Consider the following 19,172-nt stretch of genomic DNA (forward strand, 5'->3'; position numbering starts at 1 on the left):
CAAGATGGTTTTGGTTAATTGCTTCAGCTACGGGAAAACGAAGACACCTGTTTTACCTTGTAATACACTTTGGGTGTTTTGTGGGTTCTTTGGTCATTTTTAATTCTGAGAAGCCATGTTTTGTAGAAAACATTTTTTTTTCCCACAAAATTGCAGAACATATACAGTTTAATGAACCAAATTTTGTTTAAAATAGTGTTAAAGATGTGAGTCAAATCGTTAATCAGAAGATTCTGAGCAGAGCCTGCTTCCTGACATTTAGTTAAAAAATTGTGCTACAGTGAATAGCCATCCATTACTTCATACTCCATTAATTATGCAGTCAGTGTGCTAAAATACAGAATAAACATGTCTGCTTTTCATAAATTGAAGAGAGTTGGCAGAGCTTAATCAGAAAGCAATGGTAACTTTCATTCAGCATCTAACTTGTATTTGTAAGGTTCAGTATGAATTGTGTTTGTGTTTAATTTCCTGTAGCTTAATAAGCTTAATAAGCACAAGTTAATCTGATGTTTATAAAATTCTCTGAATGTTTATAGCAAAGCCAAACTCAGATCGTATAGAGGGCAATGGTGGAATTTCTACTGACTGCCACTAGCCAAAATGTAACATGTAGAGCATGTTACTAAATGCTCTAACTGCTTATATATGTACAGGACATGCTGAAAATTCACTGATTGAAAATTTCCTACTGGACCTGTTATGTAGGGCACAACTAATTTTGAACACACATATCTTCTCTGCAGAAAGCATTGGAAATTTCATAAAAATAGCAAGTCTGAAACAACTGAATTCTTTTATCAAGTAATAATGGAAAAGGTTGACTGGGACATACTTTTGAGATATGTTAAGTTAATTTCTGTAGTTTCAGTGCTTTATAGCCCTTTTTTGAAGCAGAGGCACTTTTTGGACTATGCCTACCTGTTGATTAGAATGAAGCAGTAGTGCACAGCTACACCAAGACATTCAGGAGATTAAGGGTTTCATGAATAGGCAAGTTTTTTCATATCAAAATATTCAGAGCTTCTTTCTCAGAACAACGTGTTTCTGCTGAAACAGTGATAGCCTGACATGAGGATAATGAAGAGATAGAAAGGAAACTGATGAGTAGTTTAAATGGCTTCGTCTTCCCTCCTTGTTTTAGGAGCTTTTTATTCTCTTTTTCTGTCTCCAAATGCATCATCATGACTTTTTCCTTTCTGTAAGGGAGCAGTACTGAAATACTGAAATCTGGGGGAGAAAATGCAGCATCTCAGTGTGGTTGTAGAATCACAGAATCATTTAAGTTGGACAAGATCTTCAAGATATAAGTCCAACCATCAACCTAACCTGCTGAGTCCCATCACTAAACTATGTCCCTTGTGAGGGTAGAGGCTGAAGAGTCAATCTGATTTATCTTTTTATGTTGGCTTTATAACAGTGCTTTATATTTTAAAATAATGAGTACTAAGAATTGTTCCTACGCTATAATCCTTAAAGTATCCTGAATGACTTGATCTACATGTACAGTGGACTTAAAAAAAAAAAAGCCAAACAATTTTTTAGTTCTACTTACTGCTTTTGTTGATCAGTTACAGTACTGTGAGTTTGTTCACCTCTGTTTATTTTATATCTTCTAGACCACAGTTCCTGGGATAAGGAATAATGTGATACTCCAACCACTTCAATCAGATACACCATATAAAATAACCGTTGTGGCTGTGTATGAAGATGGTGATGGTGGACAGCTGACTGGAAATGGAAGAACTGGTAATTAATTTTAATATTTTATATTGTTTTTAAAGTCTAGGATATATATTCCTTGAGCAGTCCAACATTGTTAAGGTCTCATTATGTTAATGATATCTGTTACATGGTTATTTCCCTACAGAGTTACAATACAAGTTTCTAGAGTTGAAAAAGCATCCACTAGTCTAATTAATTATCATGTTTTTCTTTCTTTTTAGTTGGTCTGCTTCCTCCTCAAAATATGTATATAACTGATGAATGGTATACACGATTCAGAGTTTCCTGGGATCCTTCACCATCCCCCGTTCTTGGCTATAAAATTGTATATAAACCTGTGGGTAAGAAAGCTAAGTTAATTCTGAGTACAGCACTTTCAAAAATAGTGAGTAGCTAATGCAAGATCAGAATAAAAATAACATGTATCATGAAATATGTGTGCTAAAGGATCCCTTATTTACTCATTTGATGAAAGCTTAAGTCTTATAATTGTTTTGTAAGAACTACCAAATACAGTGTTTCATACAGAGTCTGAATTTTATTGACATTTAATACACAATCTAACCAGTAACTAGATAAAGCTTGTTTTTTCTGTCTGTCATACTTGTCATCCTGAGGATACAAACTGGGGTATATGAAATTAGTATTGGACAGATATTTAGGTACTAAGATCTTTTATAACCTTTGTTTTATATGACAATGAAACAATATACATATCTTTCTACAAATTAAATATGTATATTGCACAATAGCTTGTAAAGCTATGCTTATGTTCTGTTTGCAACAGTCTAATATGTTAAAATTAGGTGATTTAAGAAATTAGTATTTTGTTTTATAAATAAGATTAACAATTAACGACACATTAAAGGAGGCAGTTAATTCTGTAACACACTTAATCATGAATCTTTCTCTCTCTCTCTGTATTTATTTTGATAATTCCTTTCAATGAAAGGTTCAAATGATCCCATGGAGGTTTTTGTGGGAGAAGTGACTTCCTACACCTTGCATAATCTGTCTCCCAGTACCACATATGACGTGAATGTCTATGCCCAGTATGACTCTGGAATGAGCATACCTTTGACAGATCAAGGCACTACATGTAAGTCAACAGAATTTTGTTGTAGTCATGTTAGGTACATATGCTGATCTGAGATAATGTTGATTAAGACGGTATTTTTAAGGCTGGGTGTTTAGATGGTCTGAATATCCTCTCATAGTGAATACTTGTCACCCATCAATGATATAGTTTTTAGAAACACTAATCTTCAGAACAATAATGGAAATATAGTTTAAAGTAATGATTTGATGGTATAATATTTTCTAGTCTGCTTCCTAAAATTGTATTTATCAATTTTATTTAGCAATTTTAATTTTAGTTGGGGTAAATCTATAATTTTCTCCAAGATACTAAAGAATTTAACCATGCTAAACAGGTCTAGGCTTTTTGCTACTCTGTCTTTATCTCATGGGAATGTCCAGGCATTGAAACTTAACCTTTTTGGAAGGAGATGATTTTGTTGATTCTTTTTTTTTAAAGAAGTTTCTTAAAATTTCTTCAGTTAAGACAACTCAATCATCCTGAATTTTGTTTACTCGGTACATGCTTTTCATACTGCCATATATATGAATCAGTTTCCAATTTTTAGAAGTTTCTTATTTTATAAAGAGCTCCACTTACTTCATGTGAAAACTGATAAAATGAGCTGTTACCCAATATACCCAATATGAGAAAGGTATCAGACTTTGGGCTTTTGTAAATAGTGAGGCTGGGATCTTTAGGGCATAAGAAAAGACACAGAGACTTGACTAGAACTGTTCTTTCCTTCTATAACTCTTAAAAAATCAGGTTCTGCTAATGTAAATTTAATTGTGATGTAGTTCTTTCAACATCTATTATGTACTGCTTTACAGAGAGCAATTTTTGTCTTTCTATGTTCACAGTATATTTAAATGTCACTGACCTAACGACTTACAAAGTGGGTTGGGATTCTTTCTGTATCCGATGGTCAGCTCACCGGTCAGCAACTTCCTACAGACTAAAGCTGAACCCAGCTGATGGTAAATACATTTCATTTTTTGCATTTTATGGAAACATAACTGTCTTGTTTCAGTGGCAGAATCACTTATTTGGTATGGTAGAAAGCCTCCACCAGAAGTTGTGCTGCATTTGATTGAGCTTTAAAGATCTGAACCACCTGTGGCAGTGAAAAATTTGCAAAGAAGCACTGCTTATTATCAAATTAACTTTCAGTAGTGGGAATTTTCTAGTTACCAGGCTTTTTTACATGCACACTGGGATGTAGTTACTCTCCTGTCTGTGCCAGGCATCATAATCACTGAATAATCTTGGTCTAGAAAGGCTTTTTCGGGATAACAATAAGACTGCTGTCCAATTCATTCCATCCTCCTCTCAAGTACCTAATTTCTAAATTTATTTACACACATATTAAAAGGGAAATACTGGATTCTAATTTTCTTTCCATTGGGCTTTGTTTTTACAGGATCCAGAGGACAGGAAATTACAGTTCGTGGATCAGAAACAAGCCACTGTTTTACTGGACTCTCACCAGACACAGAATACAATGCTACCATCTTTGTTCAGACCCCTAACCTTGAGGGACCTCCAGTCTCTCTGAGGGAGCATACAGGTAGGTAATAGACACTGTGAACCATAAGTTTTGAACATAGAACTTGTTTCAATGGTAGAAATTGTCTTGTTTCTAAATGGCTTCCAATACCTCTTTTAAGCTATCTTTCCTCTTTATGCCAGTGTATTGTTAACTGGAGTTTGAGGGAAAGAGAAAATCTTATGTTCTTCAAAGCAAGTATTTCCTAGCACTTGGATGAAAAAGTGGGTCAACAGAGTGCAATGTTATTCAGCTCATACAAATCTTTTCCTCTGTCATAAATGAAATGATACAAATTTTTAACATCAAGTATAATCTCATTACCTTTGTAGCACTAGAAAATTTTCTTTGGTAATTACGCATTGGGTGGGTTAGTGACAAAAGATTTGAATGTTTCTGTGGTAATGTAGTACATAATATAGAGTTTTCCTTTAATTAAATATTTTTTATTGAGACAGAATATGTTTGTTTTATTTCAGTTGTCAAACCTACAGAGGCACCAACTCCACCGCCTACACCTCCCCCACCTCCCACAATCCCTCCAGCTCGGGATGGTATGTCTATTTGTGAATTTATTCAGTATTTTTACATGGTTACTGCCTCAGGGTTTTACCCTATTTTTTATAAGTTTAAATTGATTTAAAACTAGTGCAGTATTCCAGGGTCTGGAGATAAAGATGAATTTCCTAATTGCATAGATAGAGCTTTATTGCAATCTGAAATTTCCTGGTTTAAAACAGCAAGATGCATACGTTTGGGGAAAAAAAAAATCAAGATATTTTGTAGCTCTGCAGAAAACCTGTGAGCCTAACCCTCAATAGACAATTTGATTGCTACGGTAGCTGCTCAGAAAAAATGTCATTTAAGATATTTGCATTTGATTCTTGAGCTCTTCTTCATTTCTTGCACCTTTCTTTGGGAATTTTTAAGAAATGTTTTCATGCTGAGCATAATCCTCCTTTCAGGTTGACTGTGCAGGAGGAGAAGTTTGCTGAATATTTGTCATTTTTGAATATTAAATTTTTGAAATAATGCTCTTTATTTCACTGTGCTATGAATGGTAAGTTTCAATTATTCATTTTCTTGGTCTTTCAGTATGCAGAGGTGCCAAAGCAGACATAGTATTCTTGACTGATGCGTCCTGGAGTATTGGTGATGACAACTTCAATAAAGTAGTAAAATTTGTTTTTAATACAGTAGGAGCCTTCGACTTGATTAATCCTGCTGGAATACAGGTAGGTTTGTTGTTTCCATTGGGTAAATTTTAGAAGGAAATTGAAGCTTATGCTGGATTACTAAAGTTAAATTTGATTTTTCCTTTCTTACAGGTTGCTGTCAGTTTTCTTTTGTATTTGATTGTTCAATGTTTGTGTATGGGTGTGCATTCATTAATTACGTTAATAACATTCAGTAATTATATTCAGTGATATATGTACTGCATGTACTTAAGGCAAGAGAGTACACAAACTTGTATATGTCCAAATTTATTGACATTCTGTCACCAGGTACTTTTACCAGGTATCTCCTAAAAAAATGAAAGAGATTTTGAAGAAAAGTTATGGTTAATTTATGCTTGGAAGCAGAGAGTACATACTGTATTAACTGCACCATAGTAAACATTTAATCATACTTATATAAGATCATATCCCATTTTGTACACAAAGGAAATTCAAAGTGTTGTGTGTACATTGCTGTGATGGTATCTGTGTATGTAAATATGTGTGAGGGTATATAATCATACATATACGGAAAATATTTTTCAGTTAATGTTTACCACAATGCATGTTTCAATGGAGTGAGTTTGAACATGGAGATATGTGACTGAATATTGTTACATATTCCCCTTCAGGTTTCATTTGTGCAGTACAGTGATGAAGCAAAATCTGAGTTTAAACTGAATACATTTGATGACAAGGCCCAAGCCCTGGGAGCTCTTCAAAATATTCAGTACAGAGGAGGAAACACACGGACAGGTAATTCTGAGCAGTAATTACATTTCTTAAAGATAAATTGCTCTTGGAAATTGCCTCATTATCATAATATTTAATGGTTGAAGGATTAAGTTTTTATACTTTTCTGTTTTGGTTGTGTGGCTGTCACTCTGTCTCATAAAGTAAGGAATTTCTTCTCCTGCAGATAATATGACTGACTCATTCATTATGCACTTTGCAGGCAAAGCACTAACATTTATCAAAGAAAAGGTTTTGACTTGGGAGAGTGGCATGAGGAGAGGTGTTCCCAAGGTACTTGTTGTTGTCACAGATGGTCGATCACAGGATGAAGTGAGGAAAGCAGCAACGGTCATACAACACTCTGGTAAGCAATTCACAGTACCTAGCTATTTTATTTCCTTACTGTGTTAAGCAATGCAATTTATAAGCAGTGCTTCAGTTGTTTGTGAATTCTTTACTCATCATTTATGGACTCAGAAATGTATTGTCAGTGGTTGGACTCACTCAAAAGTATTTAAAGAATTTAGACTTTTTGGGCCAGACTTACTTTTTCTTTCTCTATACTTCCTTCTGTGGAAGCATATGGCTTCCCAGGGCTTTCAAGGAATACCTTATGCATATTGTTTCACAGAACTGACTTTTGGTTACTTCTCCTTGCTGTGTGGACCCCTGGCATTATTGTAAAGTGTGCTCCATTCTGGTGCCTTTGATATACTGGGCCTGACTTTTTGACTTTTTTCATGTTTTACTTGTCATGGACTACAGGAGCTCCACTGAATGGAGGTGCTCTTGCTGGAGCTGGGTCTGAACTGACTTCTCCATTGTCTTTTCAGCTGAGAAACATTGCATTCCCTCTTTAGATTGCTGAGTGTGACTTACGTGCAACTAAGCATTTATTCCTTTCCCTGCTCTCAGTAGCCTTTACTGAGATTCCCCAGCAGTCTTGCATTTAATTGCATGAACCACCTGGAGAGCAGTTTTCCTGAGTAAGGAGATAGACTTCCTTATACTGGAAGCATATTTTTGGCAGTATATTACTGGCTTGTAAACCACAAGTGGTCATCTTGACTGCCTCTGCGATCTGAAAGAATCATCTCTGTCTGGGTGACTTCTAAAGATGTTTGGCTAACCTGTTCATAAAAATCTCTATATCCCCTCTGGATAATCTGCTTCAGTGCTTATCTACCCTAACAGTTGGAAACCTTTTCCTCATATCTCACCTAAGTGTTCTTCAGGCTAATGAAGCTGTTGTCTTCATTTACCTACTTAACCAGGAAAGCAATTGATAACTGTCCACTGTAACAGGCCTTCATATTTGAAGCTTTTTGTCATTTCCTCTTTCTGTCTTTTCTTTTCTAGACTAAACAAACTCATTTCCTTCAACCTCCTGCTGCTGATGTTTTCCAAACCTCTTATCACTTTCCCTAGCTACTCACTTCTTTGCATCTTAAATGTTGTACTCAAAGCTGGACAGAATATTTCAACCAAAGTTTCGATAGTATTGACTGCAGACAATAACTATGTCCCATTTCCTTTTGAAAAATTCAAAATGTAAATAAAGTTGGGTTTATCATGTGCAACAAACGTGAATTCTGTGTCAAGCCTCCTGCCAGCATTTCCATTACCTGTAAAGGTCCTTGTCAATGAAATTTTTGGGGAGAGGTTTTTCTATTTAGTGCTGAATTGTATAGAGGCATTTTTTCCCCTGCTTTCTGGTGTAGCACAAGAGGTCAAATTATCATATGGAAGATTAGGTGGGAAAAGGAGAGGAAGAAATGAGTCAGAAGAATTCTGTAAGTGCTATAAGATAATAGAAATCAAAATGGAAGGCAAGGAGGCACTACTTTAAGGACTCGAAGAGGCAAATCACCCAGACTTCTGTCACAGATTATGGGGAGATTATCCTTTTACACCTAGTGATAAGATTAAATTCTAGAGACTGCATTCTTCTCATTTTACTTAAGCCATCTAACAATTAAATATCTAGTCTAAGGTGATCATGTGGAGCCCTTTTATAGTTATTGAAGAGAGCAACAGATAGGCATGTACAGAACACAGTTTCTCCTGTCTTGAAATTCATGTTTTAGGGAGGTGAACTGAATTGTATTCTGAATCTGTCCCTGTTTGTGTGTTGAGTATAGAGTAAGCCTAGACAACTAGCTTATACTTTTTTATAACTTGGAAAGTAAAAATTGGTGAAATGGTCCCATCCTGAGGTGGCAAGAGGTAGAATATTGGATAACTAATTTAGATAACTGATACTTTGCAGAGATATTGGACACAGAACAGGTTTAAGATATGGTAGAGTTGAGAGGATCATACATTTTATATGAAAGAGACCATGCAGCCAAGCCTGTGTAGCTTAAATAATGTCAAATAATGTCAGTAAGTGATGGAAGAAGGAGAAAGTTTTGAAAGAAAGATGCAAAAAACAGTTTAATTCCTCTTGAGCTTTGATAGGTGAAAGACTACCCAGAATGTGTGCTCATAATGAAGACCAGACACAAGACTAGATAGAGCTTGACAAATCAATGATAGAGGTGTTTTGTGAAATACTGACTTGAAAAATGGTTGTGTACATTTTACTACAATCCAGGTAAAAAATGTTATTTTTATAGGCTTCAGTGTCTTTGTGGTTGGTGTGGCTGATGTGGATTACAACGAGCTGGCCAAGATTGCCAGCAAGCCCAGTGAGCGTCATGTATTTATTGTTGATGATTTTGATGCATTTGAAAAAATTCAAGATAACCTCGTCACCTTTGTGTGTGAGACAGCTACCTCAAGTGAGTAGAAAACATCATTTTCCTTTTTCCCAAACTGATATATTTGCTTATATACTGCTAAAGTTGTCATACCATTTACAGCACTTAAAAAAATGCATAAAAATTAGACTTTGTAAGAACTGCACATGGTTTGATCAATTTTTTTTTTTTTTTTGTTAATTTTGAAGTAGCTATTATGCTTGATATAATCTTCTCTCACATCCCAAAAGTACAGGTGTAACACAATGAGAGCAACAGACAGTGAGAACTCTTGCTCTTTAAAAGGAAGTAGAATGATGCCTAATGTGAATAGGGGGAAATAACAGGTCCTTTTACCCCTGGTCCAAACTGCTACAGGGCTGCAGGTGAAGTGTGTGATACTGTTTCAAAATGATCTAAATTAGATGTCATTTGTTTACTCAAGAAAAATCTTTCTATGGCAAAAATGAAAAATTCTCAGGCCTGTCGTGTGCAACTGTGTACTCCCTAACTACTTCATCCATTGGCTCCTGAGGAGACATATAAATCTTCAGTTTTTCCTTGTGAATTTGACAGCAAATATGCTGCCTGACTCATGCCTTACATATTTATGGAAAGATCGAGTCATTATATCCCTTTCCTCTTATGAATTAGAATCAAAATATTTTGGGGGCTTATTTGTTATCACATACTATTTGTCATGGTAGAAATATATAACTAAAAGTAGAGAGTAAAGTTTTTAGCAGTCCTTCTAATGAAGACTGCATCCTTCTAATGCAGTCCTTCTAATGCAGTCCTTCTAAAGCATGACAAATGTAGCAAAAGTTGGCTGATAATTAATATTAGCACAGATTTCTTAGTAACAAAACTTACTAAGTATGTACCTCTTCATATCCTGGTAGATTTCACAGTTTTGAACTTAAATGTTTCCTCTCTTTTAGCTTGTCCACTTATTTACTTGGAGGGATACACTTCACCTGGTAAGAAACTGTCTATTATATTTTGTACAGGTTCAGTTGTGTTCTTTACAACCCTACATTTTTTTTTTACCATTTTCCTTTCCTGATTTAAAGGTTTCAAGATGTTGGAGTCATATAATCTAACAGAGAAGCATTTTGCTTCCGTACAAGGTGTATCACTGGAATCAGGCTCTTTCCCAAGCTATGTAGCATATAGACTACACAAAAATGCTTTTGTCAGCCAGCCAATACGGTAAGTAAACGTAGAAGACTCATATTTAGAGCAAAAAGGTAGGGAAGGGTTAATAGAGTTTACAGCTAATGGCATTAGTATCTTATGGAAGATGCATTTATTTGATATTCTTTTTACTGAACTCCAGGAAATATACTCCAAAGAACATCTACCATTGTTCTCATAAAATGCTAATCTCTTTCTTCCTTTGTGATCTGTTCACTGTTAATCCAGCTGCTTATTGTTCTTTTATTTGAGACTATGCTTCTTAACAACTCACCCTGCTTATATTATACAATTTGGCCTTAGGCAGATGAGCAACAGCCTCCTTAGTACAAAGACCTCTACACTGACAGAGGGAAATGGTTTCGATATGGAAGTATATGCACAACTATTTACAGGGGCATCATTTGTATTATGATAGGCAGCAAACTGATGCCATCGACTTAGGTTATTTTCTCCAGTATCTGAGTTGTTGTATTTGACTGATGTAAACACCAGTGATAGGACCCACGGGAATGGTGTTAAGCTGAGGCAGGGCAAGTTTAGGCTAGATATCAGGAAAAGGTTCTTCACCGAGAGGGTGGTCACACACTGGAACAGGCTCCCCAGTGAAGTAGTCACTGCACCAAGTCTGTCTGAATTTAAGAAGCGATTGGACTGTGCACTTAGTCACATGGTCTAAAGTTTTGGGTAGACCTGCGCAGTGCCAGGAGTTGGACTCGATGATCCTTATGGGTCCCTTCCAACTCAGGATATTCTGTGATTCTATGACTAATGAAGTGGAGTTTTAAATGGCCTGTGGTCCTAGATCTTGTTTATGATTATTCTTTCCTACTGTCACAAACACACAAAAAAAAGACAGCAATTAGTTTTACTAGAATCACAGAATCACAGAATCACAGAATTTCTAGGTTGGAAGAGACCTCAAGATCATCGAGTCCAACCTCTGACCTAACACTAACAGTCCCCACTAAACCATATCCCTAAGCTCTACATCTAAGGAATCTAATACTTAGAGTAAGTTTCAGAAAAGTCATCCTGAGACAGAGCAGACACCTAAAGATAGACCACTACTCCTAATTTAATTTAAGGAAAGTTCTTTTTGTAAAAGCCTTTGAAATCTGCCTTCCTGTCAGGTTGTGTGTACAGGCACTGAGGTGTATGAAGAAGCAATTTCTCTTTGCTGGCCTTCTCAACTCACAACTTTAAAAGTGGAGAATTTAAAGACTTTTTGAATTCACTGATATGCCATTATAGTTATGTGAGTGAAAGATCCCTTACGGCCTGGATTTTTACAATCTAGGGAAGTACAGATAATCCTAGTCAGTAGGATCTTGTTTTGCAATTCTGTAACATTAATATATATCTTACATTCAGCAGAATAGGATGATAATAAGATAATAGGCAGACTTTTTGCTTATTTCAGGTTTTTTAGAATGTTGTGATTCAGTCTATTGTCTGTCTTTTGTAGGAGGTGGAGTAGACTTACCACAGTATTTTGGACACTTAGTTTTCATAAGATACCAGAATATAAAACTCACTTTAGACTGAGTCAGCAAGGCAATAAAAGCATCCTGATCATGGTGGCATAGTTGTTTTGTATCTGAGACAATTTGCTAACAGTTATAAATACTGTTGCTATATCTACTTTATTTTCTTTCTTGCACTGTGTTGTGTGTTGTTGTTGACGTATTGATATAACTATAGTTGGAAAGTGTCTCTAATGGTGTGGATACATAACCTTTGCCAAAAATACAGAAGAGCTTTTCTATTTATTTCAAGGTTTTTCTGTTAATGCTCATGAGGTCAAATCCCTCTCTAAATTCCAGTACATTGGCTAAGGAGAAGCATAAGCTACTGCCCTTCTTACAGCTAACTTCCTGCATTCCCTACCTTTCCTTCAGAAAATTCCAGAGGCCATTTAATGCATATTTTTATTTACCTCCAGCTTTCTGTCTTTTTAATGTCTTACAGTCTGAATATCACAAATCTAAACCTCAGCAGCCACTGGTGAATGAGGCAGACCCCAAATACACCACTCGTTGCAGGGAGTACATTAAATATCTCCCTCATTACATCTGTTCCTGAAGGCCAGTGATAGTTAAAGCAGTATTTTCTGTTGCTTATCTAAAATGAGCCAAGTGAAAGAATATTAATGTTACGGTCCTTTTTTATAAACTTATCTTCAAGGAATTCAAAATATGTGCAGTTTACGCAGAATCTTGCCACAAGAATAAATATCCAAGAGTTCTTGGTTGCATTCTGGCTGCCCCCATAACTATGTCTGGACCAACTGAAAACAGGCTGTGAGTTCATTTTAACAAAGCACAAAGTAATTTTTACCACACAGTTCTTTTCTAGAGTAGTTAAAATACTTAGTTCTGTTAAACACTGTTATTTTCCCATTAATCTTGTTTCTTTGAAAAAGGACAAATGATGAAGACCTTATTTTCCTCATGTGTTTCTATGTGAAAAAATATCCTCATATTGTCTTAACAGGGAGATTCACCCAGAGGGATTGCCACAGTCGTACACTATCATTATGTTATTCCGTCTTCTACCAGAATCCCCCAACGAGCCTTTTGCAATTTGGCAGATTACAGACAGAGATTACAAACCACAAGTTGGAGTTGTCCTTGATCGTAAGGATGATTATGCTTATTGATCAGAGAATTTATACATTACATTACTTTGCATGTATTCTTCTAAAATCTTTCCAAAACCATATATAATCTTTTACATAGTAAAAGGATTAAATCTTTTACATAGTAAAAGGATTATATATTTTCAGTTATAAAAGTTTTTTTTTTTTTTTTTTTTTTTCTACTTTGCACATCAATTAATTTTTCAACAGAGTAATTCAGCTAAGATGCATTTTAACTTTGTTATTACCTCTCAAACCAAAAGAATGTGCATCTACATAGTTATGGGTTAGTGACACCATACCAGTCTATGTTTACCCAATGGAGTAATGCATTACATTTTATCTGTGAGTATATCTTAGAATGGATTTCATCTGTACATCTGAAATGAAGTGTATTATTTTAATTTCTTGCAGCTGCCAGCAAAGTGTTGTCATTCTTTAACAAAGATACAAGGGGAGAGGTTCAAACTGTAACTTTTGACAATGATGAAGTCAAGAAAATCTTTTATGGAAGCTTCCACAAGGTAAAGGATTGAAATTATGAATGTTGCTTTCTGAGGTGCAGCTCTTTGAAATAGAAGACGAGCAAGCAGAAGTTTTCAGTTATATCCAGTTTTTCTATAATGCTATAGTTGACACAAGGGTTTATAGATTGCATGATGCAAGATCTCTGAAGTTGTAGTTATTTGTTTTTTGAGTTAAAAGCCTACTTTGAACCAGTGTAAAAGATGAATTTGCCAAGATTGTGTAAGTGGAGAGATATATCTGAAAACGGCATAATAGTTTGCCTGGCATATGAAAGAAAACGGGTAAAAGATAAACTGGAAATAAAGAAAAGAAAGCTGTGATGAGAAGTTCTTTGGGGAAGGAGAGTGTAATGATTTGGAACCATTGAGGGAAGATGAAGATATAGCCACAGAAAGTTAATAGTTACTGGTTTATAGAAGAAGGCAAGGAGACAGTTCTGGGATATGAATAGAATATTGAATGAGATTTGTATGTTTAACAAACGTAACACATGTATACTTACATATTTTCTGTGTATGCATGTGTATTGGTATATTTTCATCTTTAGGTTCACTGGACCTAAAATATTCCAAATTATTCTTTAAGTATTTTAAATGAGGGAGCAACAATAAGGAGAGAGAGCACATAATAAATTATATAATGTATTTGCAATTTAGAATGGAACTCAGGTTTTTGAATTGCCAAAATTGCTGGCAAAATCTGCATTTGCCTACAATTGTGAAAATTTTGTGCTTGCCTTTAAAGTTTTGTGTACCTAATTATGAAAACTTGATCCTGACAGACTTGCTTGCCTCTAGGCATGGAAAAGGCTATATGTATGTCTAAAACCACAAATTTTAAAACGTTTTCCTGCTGTTAAACATATATGTTTAAGGCAAGAAAGTGAGCTGCAATTGCAACATTTTCAGTGACTGAAATGTATGTTCTGATGTTATCTATCTCTGTTTAGCTTAGCTTTCCTCTGATGACTAAATATGGCTGCAGTATAACATTTGTTTTCTTTATGATACCCTCTCCGGCGTGACTAGTCACTACCAGCATTCCTTTGAGGATACTGATAAGGGGTTGCCTCTGTTGACTTGCTGATACTGGAGGCTATGTTGTGAACCAAGCTTTGCTACAGCTGACTGCAGGGAGAGCTAGCTGGTGCCAGCATTCTCATGTGTTGGGACTTGATCTGTTTGAAACAAAGATGACCAAAAAAGTCAGACAGTGCTATAAAAGCTGTTGTTTTATTCAGAATTTGACAGTGGGTAATTACGCAAACTGTTTGTGTATCATGTCCAATTTTTCATGTATTTATAAGTTACCTAATGGTCAATTATTTTTCTATATATAAAGAAATGTTTGTTTCATTAACTTTGTTACTCCAATTTAGGCTTGGATCGCATTTTCATCAGGCAACCTTTGTGCTGTCTTTGGCATTTGGCTCTTTTCCAATGAGTATTGAGAAGAACTGTCAGTATAGGCTAGGACAGATATTGTTTTGGTTTAAAAGTTGAGCCATCTTATCACCTAGAAGTACTGTTAAAACCTAGAATAGTATTTAGAATGAATAGTATTTAGAATAGAATAGTATCTAGAATGATATTTCATTCTAGATATCAGTGTGAGAGTTGAGACTTCACTTCTTTAGGTAAGGGGTATGAAAGTAACAACATGCTGTATTACCAGCAGTAATTTGTAAGTACCAACTGCTAATTTCATTGACATTCAGAATCATATTTTTTTCTTGTAGTTTCTCTAAGTGTGATAGAGCTGAGGAGGATTCTCTGATACCATTTACACTGAAGTTCTGCTATAAATCAGAGCAAATAGGGAACAACCTGCAACTTCAACAACACTGGCAATCATCTGTAGCCATTTACTATACTTATTGGTGAAAAACAATTACAGAGAAAATAAAAATCCAGATTTTTGCATTATTTTAATTCCTATAACCCTCACACATATGAGCAGAAAATTATCCTAAGGTGCTGAACAATGTTCAGGAGTAGCAGCTGTCTGCAAATCATGTTAAAGCTCTGAAACTATGAATTCTGGCTTATGAGACTGTTTATTAAGCAGAAATGAACTGTATATCTGTTATTTAATGTGGGGTGCTGATCCCCCTCCTTCTTTTCCCAGAAATGAATAAAAAGGTCATATTTTGATAGTATTTGAAGTAACTGGAGTAGCCTTGATTTAAATAGCTGTATTCAGGATTTCACGATGTAACTGAGCAGACTTCTCTGGACTTTCTCCAGGATGATTACTGAGATTGTTATATGAGTCATGTTGTTAATGATAGTATCATGGGACTCCCCAGCTCATGTGCTGGGAAAGCCTTATGTATCAACCATGTTGATTAGCTCTTAACAAAGGATAGCAGTAGTTTCAACTGGATGAAGGAAGGAAAGTAAGATTAACACATTTCAGAAGGTACTTTTGCAATTTCTCCTACCATCTAGTTTCAAAGAAATGACAAGTCTTAAAAATACGAGAAGATGTTTTCCAAAATGTCAAACATTTTTGTGGTTTTCATTAGATGACTTACTGGCTCGTTCAGTGAAACACAGTTAACTACACCTAACTGTGCAGGGAAATTTACTTTGGCATACTTGAATGCTCTGTGTAGCATGGTTATGGTGAAAGCTGTTGAATCTGGCAAGTCCCATAGGAAAAATCCTTACTGCCTGAGGCAGTCATTAAATTTATAACTGAATGTTTTGGAGAGACAGACTTCTTCTACTTGCTTATTCTTACTATGCTAGACTTCCTTTTTGATTGGAGTTTTGCAGTAGTTAGCCACAGGAAATTTGATAATGGGTTTATGTCTTTCTTCTGGTGTACATATGGGATAGTACTTTGCTTAGCTTATTGATGTGGTTCATTTAGCAGTAGATCAGAACACCATCAAACTTGATCTTAGAAAGGCTCTGCAGAGGGATAAAGTGTGTTTTTTTTCTTAAAACCTCAGTGCTTTCTGGCACTGTAAATGGTCAGAAGTGATGAACTTTATGTTAGTGTGTTAGAAATCAAGTAGAGTGTTTCTAATATTTTGTTGAAAATAAAATCGAATGGGATTGAATACAGAGATGTTATATTTACTGTCAATGCTAGATTTTTATTATATTTGTGTGTGGGCCATAAAATTCAGGCTGGAATTCAAAACTGGCATTAAATCAGCAGCAAACTGTCTGAGTCAATAACTTGGGGGAGCTCTACTTATTTTTGACTGCTAAAGTTGCTGCTTCTTTGGACGGATAGATAATGTTCAGATAGTGATTGCTGTCATTTTCACACTGTTGGTCCGATTCAGCAATATGTTGTAGGTTCACACAAGTTTTGTGTGCAAACGAAGATGCAGTAAAATGTATTCACTGCAGAAGTAATTTGCATTATTTAACTTGTAACAAATAGTTAATGTTCCAGTAGAATGACTTGCACATTAAGTGCCTTTCAGAGTTAGTAAATTGCATTTGTGGTGATGTTAAACAGTTGGATGCAGTCATTAATCTGTAAAATTTAATTATATGATCAAATGACTGAGGAAATTATGTATAAGTGATAATGAATTTAAAGTTTAGGCATGGTGTTTATTTCATTGTGTGGAAAGTTTAGTTTTTAGTACCAAAATATACTTTGGACTCTGTTTTTTATTTGGTCAGTGAAAAACATTGGGAATGTTAATTAAAAAAACACTCATATGCACAGTGCTGAGAATTAAACTGTGACAGCAACTGAATTTCAGATGACAAAAAAATAGGGTAGTTTGAAAAGTCTTAATTCCAACTATATGGAGCATAAGTACACAATATTTAGAGAGTTTTAGATAAGCTATGCTGATGCCTTGGAGACAACTACACGTGGGAAAATATTTAGTATGGAAAAAAGAACAAATTCTCAGGAGATTGTTCAGACTCTTGTTGACTCAAGACATTTAAGGGAATCTCTGTTTCCAATTTAAGCCAATTTTTTCAAGCAGTCATCAAATAGCAATATGTTTCTGAAAGGTTATATATGGTGATAACAGAAGCCTTAAAACATAAATACATACTTCAAGGATTTTTTTTGATTGCTCGTCCTAAGATGTTGATGTTTAAATAATTACATAGATGTTACAATATTGTCTATAAAATATATGCAGTATGTAAGGTACATAAAACCACTTAAAACTTTTCTGTTGCCTTAAATGTTCTTCCATCCACTGCATATTAGATTCACTGAAATGTCAGACTTTTGTTTCTTTGTTGGAGACTTGTGAAGGTCTTGTGTTTTCATAGATATGTAGGAAATTCACTTGCATAACTTTGATGAATATAATGGTAGTGGTCTAATTAAGTGATTTGCCTGCTTTGATTAAGCACTAGATCGTCCTTTTGTTTTAGTCATATATGGTCTGGTATTTAATCCTGTGCAGTCACTGCAGGATATATCACCATATTTACTGTAAATTTTTAGAATGCTAACCTTTGCTTCAATTTCTCTTGTTCTTCTGTTTAAGGTTTACTGTGTTTTCTGAAAACAATTCATTCTGTTCTTGTAAACTTACTTTCCTCCTTTTGTTATAGCCATTCTTTCTTTCTTCCCTCCTTATTTCCAATAATGAATCTCTTCTTCGCCATTTCAACTTATTTTAGCATAGATTTTTGTATCCAGATTTCTCTCATAGAAATACTCCCATGCAACTTCCATTATTTTGTCCTTTTCTGCTCTCTTTCTCAATCTCAATGTAACTAATGCCTCTGGTTGAGTCATCAGTCAGGGAAACTGAACCATGGATCTTTGGATCTGAAATGATCTACTCTCTGAACTACAGACAGAGTTTATTAGCCAGTGGGCAGTCACAGACTTATAAACCTCTTGTGTGGTCCCAGTCATCAGAAGAGGACAAAATAGAGCTTATATTCACTTCCTCTTTCAAGTTCTTAATTTTGACTTTTATGACACCTTAAGGCAGTTTTTAGGCAAGTTTTTTTTTTTTTTTTTTTTTTTTTTAATAGATCATAGCAGTTCAACAATTTTATTAAGTAGTACCTATTAGCTGTACCTGTGTATTCATTTAAATGACCTTCAACATATTTTAAAGAAATTACTAATGTTGTAAGCTTCCATAAGTTATTTTTTTTCCCCTCACTTGAAAGTAAATCAAGATTACTAGGAATAAAATTGGAAACAGTATTACCTAAACAGGGAAATACTGTTAAAGCATTAACTATGCTTTTTCTCACATTAAACTTTTTTTCAGGTCCATATTGTTGTAACTTCATCAAGTGTTAAGATTTACATTGACTGCAGTGAAATACTGGAAAAACCAATTAAGGAGGCTGGGAACATCACAACTGATGGCTATGAAATACTTGGGAAACTTATGAAAGGTGACCGGAGATCAGCGACAGTAAGCAATAAATATTAATTAATTCATTAATGCAAATCCTTAACCCTTAACTGCACCTATATTGCAAAACCCAATGTACTTAACTGAGAAGTATGGTACATACTTCTTGATAGCTTTTTATTCTAGCAGAACTGCAGGAATAGAAATCCAATAGCTAGAAGCTGTAGTCAAGTGAATACAAAATAAGAAGAGGAATGTTTTTCTTTTAACGAAAGAGAGAGCAGTTAGTCCACTAACTGCTAATCCACTAATCCACTATTGCTGTGGATTCTCCATTGCTGGAAATCTTTAAATGAAGATTGTTTTGTTCTCCTAAAAGGCATTCTGTAATGAACTGGTTTTAATTCCTGTGGTCTGTCTTGTGACCAAGTAATCCTCTCT

The 19,172-nt window shown here is 35.1% G+C and overlaps 1 protein-coding gene across 5 annotated transcripts in view; it reads left to right on the forward strand.

The window, feature by feature from the left end:
- Positions 1–19,172, forward strand: part of COL12A1 (collagen type XII alpha 1 chain) — a 98,103-nt gene that overhangs the window by 58,244 nt on the left and 20,687 nt on the right. For all 5 annotated transcript variants that reach the window (XM_084514906.1, XM_084514909.1, XM_084514908.1 and 2 more), the window contains 15 exons: positions 1,620–1,749; positions 1,947–2,066; positions 2,678–2,824; positions 3,667–3,783; positions 4,227–4,373; positions 4,832–4,906; positions 5,448–5,587; positions 6,202–6,325; positions 6,525–6,668; positions 8,923–9,087; positions 9,987–10,025; positions 10,119–10,257; positions 12,739–12,881; positions 13,298–13,407; positions 18,642–18,791. In XM_084514906.1, the coding sequence (XP_084371032.1) occupies positions 1,620–1,749; positions 1,947–2,066; positions 2,678–2,824; positions 3,667–3,783; positions 4,227–4,373; positions 4,832–4,906; positions 5,448–5,587; positions 6,202–6,325; positions 6,525–6,668; positions 8,923–9,087; positions 9,987–10,025; positions 10,119–10,257; positions 12,739–12,881; positions 13,298–13,407; positions 18,642–18,791 (1,890 nt within the window). The remainder of the gene's footprint in view (positions 1–1,619; positions 1,750–1,946; positions 2,067–2,677; positions 2,825–3,666; positions 3,784–4,226; positions 4,374–4,831; positions 4,907–5,447; positions 5,588–6,201; positions 6,326–6,524; positions 6,669–8,922; positions 9,088–9,986; positions 10,026–10,118; positions 10,258–12,738; positions 12,882–13,297; positions 13,408–18,641; positions 18,792–19,172) is intronic.

This window comes from Aythya ferina (genome assembly GCF_964211825.1).
Source record: "Aythya ferina genome assembly, chromosome: 3".
Classification (NCBI taxonomy): domain Eukaryota; kingdom Metazoa; phylum Chordata; class Aves; order Anseriformes; family Anatidae; genus Aythya; species Aythya ferina.